At 36.2% G+C, this 14,968-nt stretch overlaps 1 protein-coding gene across 8 annotated transcripts in view; it reads left to right on the top strand.

The window, feature by feature from the left end:
• LOC101276464 (graves disease carrier protein) overlaps nt 1–14,968 on the top strand; it is a 97,565-nt gene that overhangs the window by 18,221 nt on the left and 64,376 nt on the right. For 6 of the 8 annotated variants that reach the window (XR_007471406.1, XM_049697206.1, XM_049697208.1 and 3 more), the window contains 4 exons: nt 2,389–2,510; nt 2,758–2,824; nt 7,086–7,248; nt 11,675–11,743. Coding sequence is in view for 7 of the 8 variants with exons in the window: in XM_049697206.1 (XP_049553163.1) it covers nt 2,389–2,510; nt 2,758–2,824; nt 7,086–7,248; nt 11,675–11,743 (421 nt within the window). In the remaining variant the exon portion in view is untranslated. Of the gene's footprint in view, nt 1–2,388; nt 2,511–2,757; nt 2,825–7,085; nt 7,249–11,674; nt 11,744–13,080; nt 14,756–14,968 lie in introns of those variants that run through there. The other 2 variants (XM_004280812.3, XM_012537109.3) reach the window with 2 other exon arrangements.

Here is a 14,968-nt window from a genome sequence, read left to right as displayed (position 1 = left end):
AAAATCTGTCACCACTCTCAGAAATCTACACAGGTGATGTGGAAGGGAACTGACCACTGATTGTCAAAGAAAGTTATAAAACTGCCTGCGCCCCCCCCCCCAAAAAGAAAAAGAATGTCATATGAGAAACAAACCAAAATAACAGAGTGTTTTTTTGCCCATCCAATGTTGGAAAAATTATCTAATAATTGAATATTCTGCTTGTCTAATAATTATCTAATACTTCTGATAAGTTAGAGAAATAGGACTTATATTCTAATGGATGACATTATAAATCAGCACAATCATTCTGGAAGGCAGTTTCTGTTAAAAGCCTTATGCATTGTCCTAATAATTTTATTTTAGGAATTTAATCCATAATGAAATATTTAGTTATAAGGACATTCATCAAAGCACTGTTTACTATTACAGTATCATGTAGCAAATAATGGAGACAACCTAAATGTCTAAGAGGATTGTTTAAATAAATTATAGTACATCCAGATAATGTTTTTCTCATGTGGAAAGATGTTCACAATATAATGTGAAGTAGGAAAAATTTACTACAAAATAGAATTACACCATTATCTTGTACTTTTTTAAAATAAATTTATTTTATTTATTTTATTTTTGGCTGCGTTGTGTCTTCGTTGCTGCACGCGGGCTTTTCTCTGGTTGCGGCGAGCGGGTGCTACTCTTCATTGTGGTGTGCAGGCTTCTCTTTATGGTGGCTTCTGTTGTTGGCAGAGCATGGACTCTAGGCATGTGGACTTCAGTAGTTGTGGCACACAGGCTCAGCAGTTGCGGTTCACGGGCTCAAGAGCGCAGGCTCAGTAGTTGTCGCGCACGGGCTTAGTTGCTCTGCAGCATGTGGGATCTTACCGGACCAGGGCTCAAACCCGTGTCCCCTGCGTTGGCAGGTGGATTCTTAACCACAGCGCCACCAGCGAAACCCATTGTCATGTTTTAAATGTGTGTATGTGTTTAGATGTGTGTAAATGCCCCTGTATAAAAGGTTTGTAATATTATATATTTAGGTGGTTATTTCTGGAGGATGAATATGTATATTTAAAAATTATTTTCTAATTTTTTTACCTTGAGCATATATTTCTTTGGTACTTTACAAAAATAGAAGATTATTTTTAATTTTAAAAATAACTGATACATATCTATACCTCAGTAAAAAAGATGCAAATAAAAATTCAGCTGGGGGACTTCCCTGTGGCGCAATGGTTGAGAATCCGCCTGCCGACGCAGGGTATACGGGTTCGTGCCCCGGTCTGGGAAGATCCCACATGCTGCGGAGCGGCTAGGCCCATGAGCCATGGCCGCTGAGCCTGCGCGTCCGGAGCCTGTGCTCCGCAACGGGAGAGACTACGACAGTGAGAGGCCCGCGTACTGCAAAAAAAAAAAAAAAAAGAAGCCAGCGCAATGAGAAGCCCGTGCACCGGCACGAAGAGTAGCCCCCGCTCACCGCAACTGGAGAAAGCCCCGCGCAGCAAGGAATACCCAACGCAGCCATAAATAAATAAATAAGTAAACAAATAAGCAAATAAATAAATACATATTTAAAAAAATTCATCTGGATATTTTATGGAATTTGAAATCATATATTGATGAAAATCTAGAACTTAATACTAAATTTGTTTATCAGGAGATTTTATTCCTAAAATAAATTGTTTCTATGACCTTGGACATTTATATTTTTATTATGTTTAGTCAGTAACAAATTTATGTAAATTTTATTTATTTATTTATCGAATTCCTGTATGTTTTGTTTTTTTATTTTGGTCTAGCTGCTCTGCTGGCAGGATCTTTGTTCCCTGACCAGGGATTGAACCCAGGCCCTTGACAGTGAGAGCATGGAGTCCTAACCACTGGACCACCAGGGAATTACCCTTACCTAAATTTTAAAAAGAAAATAGTGACCATGCTTTGAATTTTTTTAAAAAATGCCTTTATTTTATTTTTAAAAGAATTCCTTAGGTAGGTTAAGCATCTCTCCATTTTAGGATTAGAGAAAATAAGGAAAAAGTCAAATATCCTGCCTAGTGCTTTGGAGATAGTCAGTTTTTCTTTTCTGATGTCTTACCTGTGAATAGACAAGTAATAGAATTTAAAAAATACTAACATGATCCACTAATACTGTACTATTTTGGTGCTAACATTATAACTTCACAATGGGAAGAACTTGAAAAGATTTTACAAACTGACCCTTTTACTTACAAGTTTTTCAGCTGATAATATTATGATATAATTCTGTCAGTAATATTACTTTGATTTCATTGGGTTTTCGTCATTACTATATAATTTGAGAGCATTACTAATGATAGTAATGATATATATATATATATATATATACATATAATATATGATTCTTATACATTTAAGTTTCTGCTTTCTTTTCAGGTATGACAGCAGTTATCTGTACTTACCCTCTTGATATGGTTAGAGTACGCCTAGCATTCCAGGTGAAAGGGGAACATACTTATACGGGAATTATTCATGCATTCAAAACAATTTATGCAAAGGTATTTCATTTTTACTTATCTTGTCTATAACATGTCCTTTTATATTTAGGCAAATGTTTTGAATGTCATTGTTTTGAATAGTTACTGTTTTACTTATAATTACTGATACTAATCATAATTGTGAAAACACATGTGTTTCAGTGTGGGTCCAGAATAATTTTTCCTATATAATGTATGCTTTTGTTCTTTTGCATTTATCATAATAAGCCCAGTGTAATTTCACTTCTAATTTTTCTTCACTCAAAAGGAAGGTGGTTTCCTTGGATTTTACAGAGGCTTGATGCCTACTATATTAGGAATGGCTCCATATGCAGGTATGTTTTAAATTTGGCAAAATCTTCGTTTTTCATTTTCTTGTAGGAATAATTTTAAAGTTTAGCATGTTATATTTATCCATTTATATTTATCCATATTTATATATATTTTTTTCCTCCCTAAGGATAGTCACTGATTAATTTCTCCTTTCCCCAGTGATCTGTAGTGCTACTTCTTAAAACAATAATAGAATGCAGTTTTATAGTAAGTCGTTTTTCTTTCTTTTTTTTTTTTTTTTGCGGTATGCGGGCCTCTCACTGTTGTGGCCTCTTCCGTTGTGGAGCACAGGCTCCGGACGCGCAGGCTCAGCGGCCATGGCTCACGGGCCCAGCCGCTCCGCGGCATGTGGGATCTTCCCAGACCGGGGCACGAGCCCGTGTCCCCTGCATCGGCAGGCGGACTCTCAACCACTGCACCACCAGGGAAGCCCCCATGTGCATTTTAGAATCATTTTTTGATGTTGCACAAAAATCCTTGCTGGAATTCTGAATGAAATTGCATACAGATCTTGGACGTTTTTGTTAGATATATTCATAGACATCTTATAAGTTTTGTTGTGTCTTTTAGAAAAGTACATTTTCAGTTTATTGCTTAATTTAATTTTTATATGATTTTATAGCTAGCCATTATTCTACTTGTTGATATGATAGCCAGCTACCATGCTACTTGTAAATGCTTTGGATTTTCTGTGTGGACCATCACATCTTGTGCAAATAACATCATTTTTCTTACTTCTGTTCAAATCCTTATTTCTTTGTCTATTTATGTTTATCTTATCTTACTGTAGCAGCTAAGGACCTACAGTGCAGTAGTCAATAAAAGTGATGATACTTGGCATTTTGGCTCGTTACTGATTTTATAAATTTATTTATTTTTGGCTGCGTTGGGTCTTCATTGCTACGTGCGGGCTTTCTCTAGTTGCAGTGAGCAGGGGCTACTCTTCGTTGCGGTGTGTGGGCTTCTCATTGCGATGGCTTCTCTTGTTACAGAGCACGGGATCTAGGCGCGTGGGCTTCAGTAGTTGTGGCACGTGGGCTTCAGTAGTTGAGGCTCGTGGGCTCTAGAGCGCAGGCTCAGTAGTTGTGGCATATGGGCTTAGTTGCTCCGCAGCATGTGGGATCTTCCCAGACCAGAGCTCGAACCTGTGTCCCCTGCATTGGCAAGCGGACCCTTAACCACTGCGCCACTAGGGAAACCCAACATTCTTTTTTTTTATATATATATTCTTTTCCATTGTGGTTTATCATAGGATACTGAATACAGTTCTCTGTGCTAGACAGTAGGACCTTGTTGTTTATCCATTCTATATATAAAAGCTTACATCTGCTCACCCCAACCTCCCATTCCATCCCTCCCCCAGCCCCCTCTTCCTTGGCAACCACCAGTCTGTTCTCTATGTTCATGATTCTGTTTCTGTTTCATAGATAGGTTCATTTGTGTCATATTTTAGATTCCACATATAAGTGATATCTTATGGTATTTGTCTTACCATTATGAAACTTTCTTAATATCATCTAGTATATTGTCATTTTTCAAATTCCCCCCATTTATAATTTTTTTTGCCCAGATCCAAGTTAATATTTGCCTGGGATATCTTTTTTCATCCTTTCATTTTCTACTTTGTCATGTTTTTGTTTTAGATATTTATTTTGTAATCATTATATATATATAGCTGGGTATTTCTTTAATCTGGTCAGTAAAATCTTTTAATTGACAGTATACTTAATGGTTATTGATATATTTGGACTTGTTTCTTTACCTTGCTATTGATTTCCACTTGTTTTTCTTTTTTTATTCTTTTTAATAAATTTATTTGTTTTATTTATTTATTTTTGGCTGCATTGGGCCTTCGTTGCTGCACACAGGCTTTCTCTAGTTGCGGCAAGCGGGGGCTACTCTTCCTTGCGGTGTGCGGGTTTCTCATTGTGGTGTCTTCTGTTGTTGCGGAGCTCGGGCTCTAGGCACACAGGCTTCAGTAGTTGTGGCATGCACGCTCAGTAGTTGTGTTTCATGGGCTCAAGAGTGCAGGCTCAGTAGTTGTGGCGCACGGGCTTAGCTGCGCCATGTGAGATTTTCCAGGACCAGGGCTCGAACCCGTGTCCCCTGCATTGGCAGGCGGATTCTTAACCACTGCACCACCAGGGAAGCCCTGTTTTTCTTTATACGTTTCTTTTTATTCCTTTCTTATCTTGTTTGCTTATTTTTCTGAATCCTTAGCCCCCCCCCCAATATTTTATAAATATATAAGTTTATTTGCTTCCTCCTATGCTTGATGGTCTTTATTTAGTTAGTTAGTTTGTTGTTTGTTTTATTTCTTGTGGCTTCTTTTGAGCGGTCTTTAATTATGAGTCCATTACTTGATCTTAACCTCTGAGTTTCTGACCCAGTGATTCCATCTTCTGTAGCCCAGTGGCAGGATCTGTCTCAATGGCTTGGCTGCTATTGCCATCAAAATGTAGAGTCACTCCAACTCTCTCATGGGCCACAATTCCCAAGTGGGCCCCATATCATATTTTTGGAAGGTGGTGCTGCTAGGGATTCTTGGAAACCTTCTCTTCCTTTTTGTAAGCCCAGCAATGGATATAGTTGTTCTGCAATGACAAAGTCCCTCAGAATACCTAGACTGCCATTATGCTGGAATCAGAACTCTTTAGTTTTTTTACTATATTTTTTTCTCTTTCTAATTTTTTTTGTTTGTTTTCAGTTTTGTTTTTGAAATACATTTTTTACATAGTTATAGTATGTATATAATTTTGTTTCTTAATTTTTTCCCATTTCCCAAATGTTTTTCATATTTCTGAATAGTATTCACATTTTTATTAATTGTGTCATATTTCAGTGAATACCATTCTGCATAATTAAGGTATTTCTATATTTTTTCTACTTGTGTTTAATTTGCTATGAATTTCCTTGTTGTGAGCTTTTCCTGTGGTTAAAATTTCTGTATTTAAGTCTATAGAATAGATTTCCCATATATAAAAGTGTATGGGGACTTCCCTAGTGGCGCAGTGGTTGGGAATCCGCCTGCGAATGCAAGGGACATGGGTTTGAGCCCTGCTCTGGGAGGATCTCACACGCCGCGGAGCAGCTAAGCCCATGCACCACAACTACTGAGCCTGTGCTCTAGAGCCCGCGAGCCGCAACTACTTAGCCCATGTGCCACAACTGCTGGGGGCCCGCGTGCCTAGAGCCCGTGCTCTGCAACAGGAGAAGCCACTGCAATGAGAAGCCTGTGCACCGCAACAAAGAGTAGCCCCCACTCGCTGCATCTAGAGAAGGCCCACGTGCAACGAAAACCCAATGCAACCAAAAATAAATAAAATTAAAAAATAAAAATTTTAATTTTAAAAAATTAAAATTAAAAAATAAAAACCACTTCTTTAAAAAAAAAGTATATGAATATTCTAAAGTTGTATAGCATCATTATAAAATACTATAAGATCGTAAGAATTTTATACAAAGAATAAATGCATATATTGAGGTGTTATCCTAGACTGAATTTTTGTTAGTGCTTATTTGTTCTTAAGAATCAAGTATCTTTTACAGTATGTTTTTAAAATTCAGTAAATATCAAGATATCTTGAGTAATATTTAGTTGATAAGTATACTTGAGTTCTGCTAATTTTTTTAATGTATGACTTTAATCCTTTTATTATAAAATCGTGTAAATATTCAGCCAGCACCAACTGCACATTATCAATAACTTAATTCAATATTCATTAGATTCCATGTGTCTGGTGAGTCTCTCATTGTCATAACTTTTCCTGGAAGACAACATTAGACATTGAATTGAAATAACAATGCTTTATCACTTTTGAATTTCTTGCCTCTACCTTACATTATCACCATCATTGTTATTGTAAATATGTCATGTTTACGTAAGGTTACTAATCATTAATTTAACTTTTACTTATGTAAAACCTTGGAAAACTGTTCAATTCTATTCATGTATAAGGTGGCATTATACTCAACTACTACCTTTATTCAGTGAACTGAACATTATGTTAGTGTGTGAAAAACCAACGTATAATTTTTTATAGGTGGTAATTTTGTTATCTTTAGGTTATTTGTAAACATTAATTAAATCTTTTTGTCTTAGATTAAGCCAAACATTGGAAATCAGGAAATGCATAGTTAGTCCCTTGAGTTAATTGGTTGATAATAACCAATTGAGTTAATTGGTTATTATGTAAGAATGGTGTCTTCTCACAGCTCACATCTCTGTTAAGCATTGTGGTGAATTTATATTTTGTTTTTCAGGTGTTTCGTTTTTTACTTTTGGTACCTTAAAGAGTGTTGGGCTTTCCCATGCTCCTACCCTTCTTGGCAGACCTTCATCAGACAATCCTAATGTCTTAGTTTTGAAAACTCACATAAACTTACTTTGTGGTGGTGTTGCTGGAGCAATAGCACAGACAATATCGTAAGTTTGTTCATCAACTTAATTAAGTTAAATTACATTTATCCAATACTGATTTTTAGCATTGGTTAGTTGTCTTATTTTTTCTAATAGATTATTAAGACACAGGATCCCTTGCAAAATATAAATATTAATTTAATACATTTTTTCCAGTGTGCCTGCACTTTAAGCATATTATAAATAACTTCGTGCCAAATTGACCAAATTAGTTTGAACCTACTCAATTTCTGTGGATTTTAAAAGAAAGGAAAAAGAAAGCTAGAAAGAAACACTATAGTTTTCATCCATATTTCCTCATGAATTGCCTGTATGAGTTTTCTGAAATTTGAGCCATTTATTGTGTGTGTGTGTGTGTGTGTGTGTGTGTATGTGTGTAGGTACAACTTCTCTTGCACTAAATCTTGAAGGCCTACTTTGTGCCAGTCAGTATGCTAGGCATTGGGAGTTTCACTGAAGGAAAAACAAAAGTATTGCCTCAAGAAGCCTATACTCTTTTCTTTTTTTTTTTTTTTTTTTGGCTGCCTTGGGTCTTTGTTGCTGCATGCAGGCTTTCTCTAGTTGCAGCGAGTCGGGGCTACTCTTTGTTGCAGTGCGGGGGCTTCTCATTGTGGTGGCTTCTCTTGTTGCGGAACACAGGCACCAGGCTCGCAGGCTTCAGTAGTTGTGGCTCACGGGCTTAGTTGCTCTGCGGCATGTGGGATCTTCCCGGACCATGGTTTGAACCCGTGTCCCTGCATTGGCAGGAGGATTCTCAATCACTGTGCCACCAGGGAAGTCCCAAGAAGCCTATACTCTTATTAAGACAGTAGCAATACAAGGGAGTTTTATATTAATATAAGTGTATTAGGGACATAGATAAATTAGGTGGAAAGTGTAATTGGAAAGTTGGCTGTAGAGAATTTCTGTAGACCAAGAGAGATTGGATAGATGAGATTAAAAAAGAGCTGGAATACTAAGAAGCAGGAACTTTTCAGGAACAGGAAGAAGGGAAGCTCTCTGTGACTGAGGAGTATCCTGAAAAACAGGAAGACAACAGGAAATCGTAGTGTCACAAAGGCTCAAAAAAGAGTATCCAATGGAAAAAGAAAACTCAAAGTAAGATAAGTACTGAAAAGTAAGGTATTCATCGGATTTCACAATGAAGGTTACTTTTGTGAAGGCAGATTCAGTATGCTTGTGTGTGGGAGCAGATCGTACTAGACTGAAAGTAAAGGAAAAAAGGTGTAGGGACTTCCCTGGCGGTCCAGTGCCTAAGACTCCGCGCTCCCAATTCAGGGGGCCCGGGTTCAATCCCTGGTCAGGGAACTAGATCCCACATGCCGCAACTAAGAGTTCACATGCCGCAACTAAAGATCCCGAAGGCCACATCTAAAAGATCCCGCACGTGGCAAGAGTGATCCCGCATGCCACAACTAAGACCTGACACAGCCAAATAAATAACTAAATATTAAAAAAAAAAAAAAGGTGTGTAGTTTACTTTTAGAAACATGGCTGCGGAACCTTGTTCATTTGCGGAGACATGATCACCTCTAGCTATTCTGATTCTCTTCTTGGTTTTACTGCCCCTTTTCTTTATTATTTACTTCCAGTTTAGATCTTTAAAATCTGTCTTCTCTTTTCCACTTACTTCATAAGCTATATTCTACACCCACTGACTCTTTTTTAAAAAATTATTTATTTATTTATTTATTTATTTATTTGGCTGCACTGGATCTTTAGTTGTGACATGTGAACTCTTAGTTGCGGCAACTTTCCCTTTTCAGGTATCTTGCTGATTCATGTCTTCCTCCTCCTACCTATCTGTGCTGATTTTTTTAAGGCCTAGCCAGACTTTGGTCCTCTGCTCTTCCCGTAAACATCCAGAATAGCTCATCTATCTTTATTGTTTCAATGGTCACCTCTGTACAGATAACTAATTCTATTTAAATCTTCATTGCTGACTCATTACTTCTCTAGCAAGCTCTTGGATGTTTATACCTGGACTTCTGTCCTCAGTTCAAGCTCTGTAATTCATATACTGCTTTCTTGTCTTTTTTTTCATGTCTGTCCTCGGCCCCCAACTTTCCTATTTGTTATCGATCACCATTAATCTTCTAGTCCTGACAATACCTTGAGATCATTTTTCACATTGTACATATCCAAGTATTTTTGTCATTTTTTTTGCTTAAAAACATTACCTAGAATGTTATTTTCTTTCTTTCCCATTGTTATTTCCCTAGTTCTGATCCTTGTACTTTGTCTTCTTACTTTCTCTTTATTAATCAATTCCTTCTACCCGGACACATCTTTTCCTGCTTGGAAACTGAATCCTTCAGGTTGAGGTTTTGGTCCCTTTATTCCCCATAAAGTTTTTTCCTATCTCCACCTCCCATTAAAAGATAATTCAGGACTTAACTGGTGGCGCAGTGGTTAAGAATCTGCCTGCCAAGGCAGGGGACACGGGTTCGAGCCCTGGTCCGGAAAGATCCCACATACTGCAGAGCAACTAAGCCCGTGTGCCACAACTACTGAGCCCATGTGCCACAATCACTGAAGCCCGCACGCCTAGAGCCCATGCTCCACAACAAGAGAAGCCACCACAATGAGAAGCACGCATACCACAACGAAGAGTAGCCCCCACTCGCCGCAACAGAGAAAGCCTGCGTGCAGCAACGAAGACCCAACACAGCCAAAAATAAATAAATATTTTAAAAATTTTAAAAAAGATAATTCATGGAGGGGAATTCCCTGGTGATCCAGTGGTTAGGACCCCGCACTTTCACTGCAGGGGGCATGTGTTGGATCCCTGGTTGGGGAGATAAGATCCTGCAAGCCGTGAAGCAGGGCCAAAAAAAAAAAAGATAATTCATGGAGATGCTGCTTAGATGCATAGAGCTCTTCATCTGTTAGTAATGTTATTTCTTAAGCTGTTTGGTTGGTACATGGGTGGTTTTTTTATTACAATTATTTCATAGTAAATTTAAATGTATATAAAAGTATATAATTATTTTTGTCATATATCACTTACGTATATATTATATGTATGTATGTATATATACATATGTGTGTGTATATATATATATGTGTGTATGAACGAGAGCTTTGAATAGGGAAGTAGAAAGCAGCTTTATGACATGGCAAATGTCTCTAAGACTCAATTTTCTTTTTTTTTAATAAATTTATTTATTTATTTATTTTTGTCTGTGTTGGGTCTTCGTTTCTATGCGAGGGCTTTCTCTAGTTGCGGCGAGCGGGGGCCACTCTTCATCGCGGTGCGCGGGCCTCTCACTATCTCGGCCTCTCTTGTTGCGGAGCACAGGCTCCAGATGCGCAGTCTCAGTAGTTGTGGCTCACAGGCCCAGTTGCTCCGCGGCATGTGGGATCTTCCCAGACCAGGGCTCGAACCCGTGTCCCTTGGCAGGCAGATTCTCAACCACTGCGCCACCAGGGAAGCCCTAAGACTCAATTTTCTTATCTTAATATTGAGATAACAGTACCTACTTAACACAGTTGTAAAGATGGAATGAGATAATGTACATAAATTGCTTAGCACAGGACCTAACATAAGCAGTCAACATTAGCCCCAAAAAAGTAATTTAAAAAAAAAATCACCTAGGGTCCCACTCCTAAGAGATTACTTTTGTATATTTCATTTTAGGCAATCTTTAAAATTTTTTTTAAATTGAGGTATAATTAATATACAATATTATATTAGTTTCTGGTATATAACATAATGATTTGATATTAAGTCTGGTTAACATTCATCACCATACATAGTTGCAGAATCAGGCAATCTTTTCACATAGAATTTTCTCTATCCTCTATAAGCAATTATCTGTATTGTTAATTTTAGCCCTTAAGGAGAATTTTTTGTTGGCCTACTGTATACAGGGGCACTTGCTGAATACTCTTAGGGTAGTGGTTCTTAACTGGGGTGGTTTCGTCTCTAGTGGACATTTATTAATGTCTGGAGACATTTTTCGTTGTTACAACTGGGGTTGTGCTACTGGCATCTAGTGGGTAGAAGCCAGGGATTTACCTAAACACCCTACAATGCCCAGGGCAACTCCTACAACTAAGAATTTTCCAACCCCAAATGGCAATAGTGCCAAAGTTAAGAAACCCTGTCTTAGGGTTACAACAATGGAAAGCACCCAGTCTATTTCCTCAGGAAGCGGCATTTAATTTGGTTTGGGGGAATAAATAGAACTTGATAATGGGTGATGAAAGAAGAATCATTTAACCCAAGGGAACCACTTAGGCAAAGGCAAGGAGACCTCTGTATTGTTATTTGATTTTATTCATATGCCTATATCCTGACTCCCAGATTAGACAAAACAGTAAGAAAATAGGAACACATTATTTCCTAGCATACATAGGGCTTTGTATTCAATAATTGCTGAGTAGAAAACTAAAAATCATTTTTAAGTCCTTCTTTTTCTTCTTTTAGCTACCCATTTGATGTAACACGTCGGCGAATGCAGTTAGGAACTGTTCTTCCAGAATTTGAAAAGTGCCTGTAAGTTCTTCATTTGTCATTGTTCAATTTCTTTAGGAAATGTAATGTGTATAGTAAGTAGGGAGATAGGACTGTGATCTCACTAGTAGTCTAGAGCTTTCATTTTATATCCCATAATATTCTTTGGTAAACTGAATTTAATCAGGTCCTAATCCTCCTGTTAAAATGTTCATTTTAGGTAATTCCCTGGTGGTCCAGTGGTTAGGACTCAGTGCTTTCACTGTGGGGGCCAGGGTTCGGTCCCTGATCAGGGAACTAAGATCCCACAAGCCTTGCAGCCAAAAAAAAAAAACAAAAACAAATTTAATTTTAGAGCAGCTCTGTTAAATAGAAATATGATGTGAGCCACATATGTAATTTAAAATTTTCTGGTAACCTAACCACATTAAAAAAGTATAAAAAGAAACATGAAATTGTTTTAAAGTATTTTATTTAAACGAATATATTTAAAATTTATCACTTCAACACTTCAGTATTTTACATCCTTTTAAAAAAAAACGCTAAGTGTTTGAAATCCAGGGTGTATTTTACACTCACAGCACATCTCAATTTAGGACTTGCCACATTTCATGTACTCAGTAGCCACATGTGGCTAGTGGCTACCACTATTGCATAGCACACAGCTCTAGAGTTTTCTATAATCTGTAGAGATTTCGAATCATTCTGTTTGATTGGTGATGTGTTGTTCCTCAGGGGAAGAGCAGAATGTTTATTCAGGACCATGAATTGCCTTCATTCACCCAAAAGATTTTTTGAATATTTCAGTCTTCATTGCATATTGAAAGAGAAAGACAAAGCCCAAAATGTTGGTTTGAAAGGAAAGAACACTGAAACAAGAAAGTCTTTATTGATGAAATCTGGAAGATAGTCCTTCAAGCTTTAGTAGCATAGAACTTGAGCAGAAACTTGAGAGTTTAAAGGGCAACTGCTCATATATCCTTTAAAAAGACTACATCAATATTTCAAATATTATTATGAAATAGTGTTGCTAGTAAATGTCACAGACATAATGCAAACAAAATATATTGTATTAATGAGCCACGGAATTCTATGCATAATGCTTGTACTTGTTTGGAATGAATTGCTCTTTTATTATGAATTTTTAGCTTGGTTTTTTTAAAAAAATTAATTAATTAATTTATTTTTGGCTGCATTGGCTCTTTGTTACTGTGCACGGGCTTTCTCTAGTTGTGGCGAGCAGGGGCTACTCTTTGTTGCAGTGCGCCGGCTTCGTTTTAACACTTGCCTTCCAAAAGCTACTCAAGATGGCATTTTTAGCTTCTTTTAAAAATGCTATTATGGATCCTGAAATTGTCTCTTCATGACTGGGCATAAAGGTGTCATCATTTAACCATTCTCTTTCAGTACCATGCGGGAGACTATGAAGTATGTCTATGGACACCATGGAATTCGAAAAGGATTATATCGTGGTTTATCTCTTAATTACATTCGCTGCGTTCCTTCTCAGGCAGTGGCTTTTACAACATATGAACTTATGAAGCAGTTTTTTCACCTCAATTAAAAAATATCGTTATTTCTTTTCCTTAATAAACTCTCAGAGGGAAAAATAAAATGTTAATTTAATTTGGGGAGAACATTACTTGAAGGGGGATATTTACCCTGTCACAGGAACCACTGGTATTTTAGTACTTGATTTTTCTATTCATCACAAATCAAAAGTGCTTACTATACTTTTATGCCAAAAGTTATATCTTAGAACATTGCAAAAAAATCCTAAGCTGATGCTGGCTAATCAGTAAGGTTATTTGAAACCATTTTAAAGTATTATTTGGATAGAACTAACTTAAAATGGGATTCAAAAGGTTGCCATTAGTTTTATCATGCTATTCCAAGCTTTTAATTGTAATCATGATTTTCAAAGACTCTAATGTTGGTTGCTGTTATTGTTATTATTAACAGTCTTGGTTATATTGCAGCAGAATGATGAGAGCTGAAATTTTAAGTTATATAAAACATAGGTTAGAAGCCAGTATTGAAGTATTATTCTTAATATTTCTCTTCTCATAATTCTGCTCCACTGGATAAAAGGACAAACACTTTTTCTCTTCATTTTTTGATAAATGTTGTATTCAAAAAGTAACCATGTAGAGACTCATCAGTAAGTCAAGAATTTTCAGGTATTGCTCAAATGTTATTCCCAGTTTCTGAGTGATTTAAATGTGTTTTTATAAGTCAGTGTATTTCCCAAAGGCAGTAATAGTAAATACTGAATATCTTTGCTCTCAAAACAAGTTAGCATTATAGATTTGTTAGATGATTTGATGTATACTAGAAAATTTATTTAAGTGGACTGTGAAATATCCATTAATATAGGTGTGAATGTCAAAGAATGTTTCCAAGTATTATGTTATGACACAGCAACTAGTTCTTCCACGTAAAATAATTTTAGTGCAATATAAACTTAAGTAGAAATGTAAAACATGATCTGAATTGCTATCATTTATATTAAAATGGTTTAAAATGTAAGAATTCCAGTTATTATGTTTAGAGTAGTTTTTATGTTTTATTATAAGCATGACAAAAATGGGAGGGGAACAGTTATAGTTCTGTCCTCAGAAACAGCAATTTGTAGAATTGATGTGATTTTTAAGACATTAGAAAACTAAATTGAAAGTGTTATTTCTGCTTCAATTTTTTTTTTTTTTTTGCATAAAAGATTTCTTGTCATAACTTGGTAAAAATTTTATGACCTGGTTTCATTTTCAAAGTCTTTATTTTAAAATAAATGTGTATCTTTGTATGATTTATAAGTGTACCCACAGGTAAAAATACATGTGTTCCTAAAACTATTTTGTATATTTTCATTTCTCGGCTACACTGTAGCTAAATACTGCTATCAAATCTCAAGATAATTTAAATTTATAAAATAAGTATCTCAGTTATGTTAACAATAAAAGAGGACTGCAAATATTTTTTAAATAAAAATTTGCATTCTATGTCTGTTACAGAATACATAGGTTATTAAAAATAAATTTTCATATTTCAACAGTTATTCCTCTCTTTTAACTATTTACATTATTGAAGCACAAATATTAAACATAATGGAAGAATACTTAAAATAATGACTGTATTTTTATCTGATTTATTTCAGATTGATAACGCAAAGTGAATCTTGACAGATTATCTTCAATTTGAATATTGACTGTTTCTGTTTTGATCTCCATTGTAATACTTTCCTTGCCTTTTATTGGGTACAGCCCTCTG

The sequence above is a fragment of the Orcinus orca genome, chromosome 14 (assembly GCF_937001465.1).
Source record: "Orcinus orca chromosome 14, mOrcOrc1.1, whole genome shotgun sequence".
In the NCBI taxonomy this organism is placed as follows: Eukaryota; Metazoa; Chordata; class Mammalia; order Artiodactyla; family Delphinidae; genus Orcinus; species Orcinus orca.
This window is presented reverse-complemented; position numbering and strand designations above follow the sequence as displayed.